General features: G+C 38.6%; 1 protein-coding gene across 1 annotated transcript in view; it reads right to left on the reverse strand.

Moving 5' to 3' along the window:
- Positions 1–7,800, reverse strand: part of LOC105525723 (lymphoid-restricted membrane protein) — a 17,533-nt gene extending 9,733 nt beyond the window's left edge. The window contains exons 1-3 of the mRNA XM_011961456.1: positions 7,227–7,800; positions 6,790–6,903; positions 575–782 (exon numbers count right to left, since the gene is read on the reverse strand). Of these exons, the coding sequence (XP_011816846.1) occupies positions 575–782; positions 6,790–6,903; positions 7,227–7,800 (896 nt within the window). The remainder of the gene's footprint in view (positions 1–574; positions 783–6,789; positions 6,904–7,226) is intronic.
- Positions 7,801–8,238: the final 438 nt, after the last annotated feature.

Genomic DNA, 8,238 nt, shown 5'->3' on the forward strand with positions numbered 1-8,238 from the left:
AAGAAGATACACATCTCCAGCATCTGCCAAGGGCACCTGAGATCATGGATGCTCTTCTCCTCCTTTACCTTTTTCATTTTCCTATTCTACTATTCTTTCTTTTTCCCCTTAGCCTCCCTATATTCTAGGATTCCAAATTACATTCACTGACTAGCCCCACTGCTTTTAAAAAGGAGTCTATTATTGAATTTTAAATACATTTGGAGTTTTGATAGTATTAATAATTCACCTGACTCATATGTCAGCTCAGTTCTCTGTGAGAATATGACATGCGCTCCCCACTAATCACAAGAGATGAATGACAGCACTGCAACCCAAAGCATGTCCAGCCCACGCCCAGCATCAATATCATCAGAAACTTGTTAGAATGTAAATTATCAGGCTTCACCCCGCACCTACTGAATCACAGTGATGGGGCCCCGGCAATCAGCGTTAACATCACTCAGGTGATTCGAATGCACGCTAAAGCACTGGATGATAGTATGTCCATCGACACAGGAAACAGTGATCAGCATAATTATCATCAATTGTTAAAATAGAACCTTAAACTGCATCCCACTAGGACTCTGATCACCGTTTGTTTCCACAGTAAGCCATCCATTCTTTCATCATGGCCTGGAAAGTTTCCAGGCCCACACGTGGGTCTCTCTTCTCAGGATCAAGCATGTTCCACAACTGCTCAAGGCCACTGTCTTCAGAATTTTGGCTAGTTGTTTGTCTCAGGAAATCAATTATTTTGGCCACTCCTACTGAGCCTTTGGAAAAAGAAGAGCAGATCAGTTCTGAAAGATGGAGAAAGTTGTATTTTTAACAAGTGAAGTACCTATCTGTTTTATGTCTCCTCATCCTAAAACATGCTATATGACCCTGGCAGTCCTGTGGAGCTGGCATGTTACAGTGTAAAGAACACTGGCCTTGGGCTAAAGTCTAATGGACCTAGTGTCAAATCTTGGCTCTGAAGATGACCAGCTGTGTAGCTTTGGGAATATTACTTAACCTCTCTGAACCCGTTTCTTTATCTGAGATGGGGACGATGATACCTATCACACAGAGTTGTGAGCTTTAAATATTGATGATATATGTAATCAATAATTTCTCGTGGGACGTGACCAAAATAACATTACATTTTTTTCCTTTCAGTTCCTTAAAAAGCATTCAATGAAGGAAGTTTTTTCTCTGCTGTAGTTAAAATTTCAATCTCAAGTGACAATTTCTACTTTTTAGGGGGTAGAGGTGGCATTTTTAGACAGTCATCCCTACTATCACATTCAGAAAATAAAATCATCCAAACTATGTTAGTCATTGAAGCACCAATCTTTTTTAAACATAAGACTTTTCTTTTACTGCCATCAAAGCCCTGCCTTGGGCTGGCTACTTGCAAAAGAGAGGGAAAAAATTAAGTAGAAGTTTGAAAGGGAAAATGCCACAGAGAAGGTTCTTCCCTTAAGGAAATAAGGATAGACCATGACATCAGAAAAAAAAATCTAATAATTAGAAGGAGAAGATACTCATAAAGGAGGCTGAATAACTTCAAAGTTATTAATAACTTTAATGTTATTTAAACTTCAGCATGTCATTTAGATGTGACAGTATTAGAAAGATAAATAAAATGACTAATACAGTTATTTAGAGAGAGAACTGTACTTTTTTTTTCGAGACAGGGTCTTGCTCTGTTGCTCAGCTGGAATGCTCCCAGCTCACTGCAACCGCAATCTCTTGAGCTTAAGCGATCCTCCCACCTCAGCCTCCCTAGTAGCTGGGACTACAGGCATGTGCCACCACACCCAGTTAATTTTTGTATTTATTGTACAGATGGGATTTTGCCATGTTGCCCAGGCTGGTCTTGAACTCCTGGACTTAAGTGATCCACCTGCTTGGGCCTCCCAAAGTGCTGAGATTACAGGTGTGAGCCACCGTACCCAGCAGAGAATTGCATTATTTTATTTGTAGAAGAACTGGAAAGCAAGCTGGAAAGCCAGCAATAATCCATTTATCACATTTTCCTCCACTAAAACTCTAAGCCCTCTGTCATATCAAAACTAGAAAGGCTTCCTGTGATGGTTAATTTTATGTGTTACCCTGAGCCACGGGGTACCTAGATATTTGGTTATACATTATTTTGGGTGTCTCTGTGAGGGTATTTTTGGATGACATTAACATCTAAATCTACAGACCAAGTAAAGCAGATTGTCCACCTGATTCAGGTGGGCCTCATCCAACCAGCTGAAGGCCTGAATAGAACAAACAAGTTGACCTTCTCCCAGGTAACAGAGAATCTCTCCTGCCTGCCTACCTTCAAACTGGGACGTTGATTTTTTTTTTTTTTTTTTTTTTTTGTCTGCTTCTAGACTTGAATTGAAATGTGGCTCTTCCTTGCCTCAAGCCTGGTGGCTTTTGGATGGGAACTACACCAGCCGCTCTCCTGGTTCTTAGGCCTGTGGACTTGGAATGGGACTAAACCATTGAATCTCCTGAATCCCTGGCTTGCTGACACCCTGCATATCTTGGGACCTGCCCGCCTCCATGATCGCATGACCCAATTCCTTATGACAAGTCTCTTTAGCTAGCTAGATTAAACCGATAGATACAAATATAAATATCTCTTCCCACCGGAGAGCCCTGGCTAATACACATCCCATTTCCCTTCAGTGAAACTTTCTTATTTTCTTCAGAGAATTAATTTCTTAAATCCTGTCCAAGCAGAGGAGCTCTCTGGGAACAAATACGCCTCACTCATCCTAAAGAAATAAATAAGGGTACAGGCAAATATTTTGCTAGAAATGCTCAATATAGTGATTTTATATGTAAAATATTTATTACAGTTTTGGGATTTTTTGAGACAGAGTCTCACTCTGTTGCCCAGGCTAGAATGTAGTGGCATGATCATAGCTCATTGCAGCCTCAGCCTCCTGGGCTCAAGGCATCCTCCCATCTCAGCCTTCCAAGTAGCTGGGATTACAGGCATGCGCCACTATGCCTAGCTAATTTTTAAAATATTTTTTGTAGAGACAGGGTCTTGCTAGGTTGTCCAGACTGGTTTTGAATTCCTAGCCTCAAGTGATCTTCCCGCCTTGGCCTCCAAAATCGCTGGGATTATAGGCATGAGCTACCACGCCTGGCATATTATAATTTTTAAAGCGGAAAAAAAATAATATTCAATTGAGATGGATTGGTTAAACATGTTACCTCAAAAAATGGTATAGGATATGAAGAAAATTTTTTTATGTGAAGACAGGTACTCAAATTATTAAATGAGAAAAAGCCGATTATAAAACAAGTTTGAAAACGTTCTCACACATACTAGAGAATACATTAGTATATCATTTAAAACAAAAAAAGGATGATCAAGAAAATATCTTAAACTATCTTTAGCAATTATGTTCCTCAGCTAATTTTTCTTTTGAGATGGAGTCTCGCTTTGTCTCCCAGGCTGGAGTGCAGTGGCACCATCTCAACTCACTGCAGCCTCCACCTCCTGAGTTAAAACGTTTCTTATGCCTCAGCCTCCCCAGTAGCTGGGATTACAAGTGTGCCACCATGCCTGGGTAATTTTTATAGTTTTAGTAGAGGTGGGGTTTCACCATGTTGACTAGGCTGGTCTCAAATTCCTGGCTTCAAGTGATCTGCCCACCTTGGCCTCCCAAAGTGCTGGGATTACAGGCTGGAAGCACTGCACCCAGCCTAAATTTTTCTATTTTTAGTAGAGACTTGGTTTCACCATGTTTCCCAGAGTGGTCTCAAACTCCTGGGCTCAAGCAGAGCCTCCACCTCAGCCTCCTAAAGTGCTGGGATTACAGGTATGAGCCATCCCCCAGCCCCAATTTAGTATTTTTAAAACGGGTAGATAAAGAGAATCAATCAATCTTTTATCCTGCCTCTCTCCTTCAGGACACCAGTATAGCAAAACAGTTGATAAAGCAGAGTAGAGTTTCTTATTATAGATGTATTTCAGGTGATACATTAGGAAGGAATGATAGAATATTACCATTTGCAACATCTAATGAAAATATAAGTCTAGGCCTTCATCATCAATAGTTGCCTTCTGTTGAAAACACGTAACACCATCTATGTATTTAGGTTGAGGCAAAAGTAGTTGTGGTTTTTGTCATTACTTTCAATGGTAAAAACTCCAGTCGTCACAATTGTACTAACCTAATAGAATTCTTGCCCCCCCACAAAATAAAAAAATAAAAGATAAAAACCCTCAAACTTTTATCTGATTATATTTCTAAATATAGGAGACAGAGAAACAGGTTGTGTTCCGACAGATACACAATCACCAAATTTCAGATTGTGGTAAACTATGAAATAAAAGAATGGGCCGGGTGCAGTGGCTCATGCCTGTAATCCCAACACTTTGGGAAGCTGAGGTGAGTGATCACCTGAGGTCAGGAGTTTGAGACTATCCTGGCCAACATGGTGAAACTGCATTTCTACTAAAAATACAAAAATTAGCTGGGTGTAGTGGAGAGCACCTGAAATCCCAGCTACTTGAGAGGCTGAGGCAGGAGAATCACTTGAACCCGAGTGGCAGAGGTTGCAGCGAGCTAAGATCACACCACTGCACTCCAGACTTGGCAACAACAGTGAGACTCTGTCTCAATCAATTAATCAATCAATGGATAGGTTTCTTTAACAGACAACAAAACGCAAAAAACAGATGGAAAGCGAAACAGAGATAAGGCAGACAACCAACTGCAATGAACAAATCTTTCTTGGATATTGGCTTGAACAGTAAAACGTTTAAGGAAAAAAAGGATATGTATCTATCACACAAATGAGAAATTTTGACTACTAACAAGACATTTGATAATATTAGAAAAGTATATGACTTTTAAAATCATGATAATGGCATTGTAGTTGTGTTTAAAATTAGTCAATTATCTTTTAGAATTATCTTTACTGATATATTTATGGATGAAATACTGTGATCTCTGGCATTTGCCTCAAAATAATCCAGAGTAGAGGAGAGGAAAATGAGCAGGGTTAGAAATGAGACATAATTGGCTATGACACATATATAAGGGTTCATCATATAATTCTACCTCTGTATATGTTTAAAATGTTCTATAACAAAAAAATTATGAATTCAAATAAAACAAAACCATATTGATAGGAGTTGTGGAAAGATATACAACAAATCACTAACAATGGTTACTCAGGGAAACAGGATTACCAATATTTTTCCTTCTTTTTGCTTGTCAGTATATTATTAATTTTATTACAATGAGCATGAATCATTTATATACTTAAAATTACTTGTGGAATTTTTTTTTGTCTCAACTTTTAGGTTTCAGGGGGTATATATGCAGGTTTGCTACATGAGTGAATTGCGTGTTGCTGAGGTTTGGTGTACAAATGATCCCATCACCCAGGTACTGAGCATAATACACGATTGGTAGTTTTTCAACCCATGCCTCCCTGCTCAAGTAGTCCCCGTATCTACTGTTCCCATGTATATATAATGTCTAACTCCCATTTAAAATTGAGAACATGCAGTATTTGGTTTTCTGTTCCTGCATTAGTTCGCTTAGGATAATAGCCTCCAGCTGCATTCATGTTGCAGCAAAGCACATGATCTTGTTTCTTTTTTCTTGGCTTCCACGGTGTGTAGGTATCACTTTTTATTTATCCAGTCTTCTGTTGATGGGCACTGGGGTTGATTCTATGTCTTTTCTATTGTGAACAGTGCTCTGATGAACATATAAATGTATGTGTTTTTCAGGTAGAATGATTTATATTCCTCCAGGTATGTACCCAGTAGACAGATTGCTGGCTCAAATGGTAGCTCTAAGTTCTTTGAGGAATCTCCACACTGCTGTCCACAGTAGCCGAAATAATTTCTATTCCCACCAGCAATGTGTGAGCGTTCTCTTTTCTCCATAACCTCACCGACATCCGTTGGTTTTTGACTTTTTAATAGTAGCCATTCTGACTGGTGTGAGACAGTGTCTCATTGCAGTTTTGATTTGTGTTTCTCTAATAATTAGTAATGATGAGTATTTTTTTTCATATATTTGTTGGCTGCATGTATGTCTTCTTTTGAGAAGTGTCTGTTCATGTCCTTTGCCCACTTTTTAATGTGGTTTTTGTTTGTTTGTTGAATTGTTTAAGTTTCTCATAGAGTCTGGACGTTAGACTTTTGTCACACGCATGGTTTGTGAATATCTTCTCCCTCTCTGTACATTGTTTACTCTGTTGACAGTGTCTTTTGCTGTGCAGAAGTTCTTTAATTAGGTCCCACCTGTCAATTTTTGTTTTGTTGAAATTGCTTTTGGGAACTTATTAATAAATTATTTGCCAAGGCCAATGTCCAGAACGGTATTTCCTAGGGTTTTTGTAGTTTTAGGTCTGGAAATTTTTTAAAAAACACATCTCAAAAATAAAAATTAAAGAAAAACAGAAGTGAAAGCCCAAAATTAACTAAAAATTCTGAGTTAAACTTGTATAGTGGTTTTACATATTTGAAAAGCATATTTCCTGTGGGGCACCACCTGTGACATCTAAGTAGCTTCAATAAATAAAGATGGTAAGTCAGCTGATAAGCTCAAAAAGAATCATTCAAGCCACTGTCAAAATATGCTGATGCAAAACAGGTACAGGGAAATTATAGCGAAATAACCAAGCCCTGCAGAGCAAACCTTATTCCCAAATTAGGTGGCATCCATCACATATGCAGACACAGACAGTGAGCCCCACACACGAATCATTTCCCTTTCTCTCACAATAGAAAGTTCAGATGACTTGGCAAGTCTTACCAGACATTTGAACAGATACTTTTCAGCTTACCTTTCTGTTTTATGTCACATGCATGAAAAATATTGGTGAGTGCCTCTTCTTCACAGGCCCTGTTGATGCTGTGTGTTACATCTTCTTTACCATCGTCAGCTTCTTGTTTCCATCCTATTAGAAGAAAAAGTTTGTAAATCCTGATGCTTTCTGTGCTATAATGATTACTTTTCCTTTTTGTGGTTTAACAAAGAAAACCTATCACAATAATGGCCTTCCCCTTAGATATAGGGAAATACTCCCCTATATCTAAGTAATCCCATCATGACGTTCTGTTTTGTTCCAGAAACAAACATAGTAAAACAGAAAGGGAAAGATGGATGATTCCATCCAAACTTTAATAATGTAAATTTTTTTTTTTTTTAGTTTAGGTATTCTAAAAGTATATATGCTTATTGCTCTACTGGAAGGACAAACATTAAAAGATGAATATTTACCATTTCCATTCAGAGATAAGTTTTTTACCACTGAATCCTGAGGATCAAAACACTTCAAACTTTGACCAAAGGTGGAATCGAAGTCAAGTGTTAAGGTACTAAAATTATTTTCACTACAATAGTTATTCAAATCCTTGTTAGAGAAAAACTCTGCTTTTCTGATCTGTGACATCAAAGATGTATCATTCTTGTTGCTCTGTGACTTCGGCTTTAAGACGTTTTCAGAACTTGTGAGAATAACAGAGTATGTTGCAGTCTCAGGGGAGCTGAGGTGAGAGATGGATGGGGTTTTTGGGGATATTATTTGAGGCAATGAAATGAAGGCATCCACTTCCTCAGAACTTGACCAATGAGAGTCAGGCGTAGGAACAGAAGCAGCAGTCATTTTCCTCAGTACCTCTTCAAAATCTTTCTTGGTGTTGGTCTGTGGACTATCAAAACTGCTAGACTGGTATTTGATAATCTGCTGAACTGGATTTGAAATTGCTTCTCTCTTGTGGATGGCTCTGATCTTTCTACAAATGCTTTCCACTGGGTTATGCCGCTTCTCAGTTACCTTCCTTGGAGATGCCATTGTTGACTTTCCTCCAAGTATACAGATGAAGTGGCTAAAGTGTAAGCAAAAGTAGATACATATTTAAAAGTCAGCATTTTCCTAACAATAATTTAGCAATAGGCAATTTATTTCCAAGTCAGCTTTGGAGGGATCACAAGATGCTCAGTTGCTCTAAGCCAATTTTCCACGCATTTAACTTTGGCCCCCAAATTTCAGGAAAATAACAGCTAACATATATAAAGTATTTATCAAGTACTAGGGATGGTACTAAGCTCTTCATACCCATCAACTCATTTCATCATCAAAACAACTCTATGAGATATACGTTACTACTTTCTCCATTCTCTGGCAGGAAGAGAATAAGCAACACACCTCAAGTCACCCCAATAAGTGCCGCAGCTCAGGCAGTCCAGCTCCAGAGGCTAGATAACCATATTGCTTTTTAGTCTTTAATAG

The sequence above is a fragment of the Colobus angolensis genome, unplaced genomic scaffold, assembly GCF_000951035.1.
Source record: "Colobus angolensis palliatus isolate OR3802 unplaced genomic scaffold, Cang.pa_1.0 Scaffold550, whole genome shotgun sequence".
In the NCBI taxonomy this organism is placed as follows: domain Eukaryota; kingdom Metazoa; phylum Chordata; class Mammalia; order Primates; family Cercopithecidae; genus Colobus; species Colobus angolensis.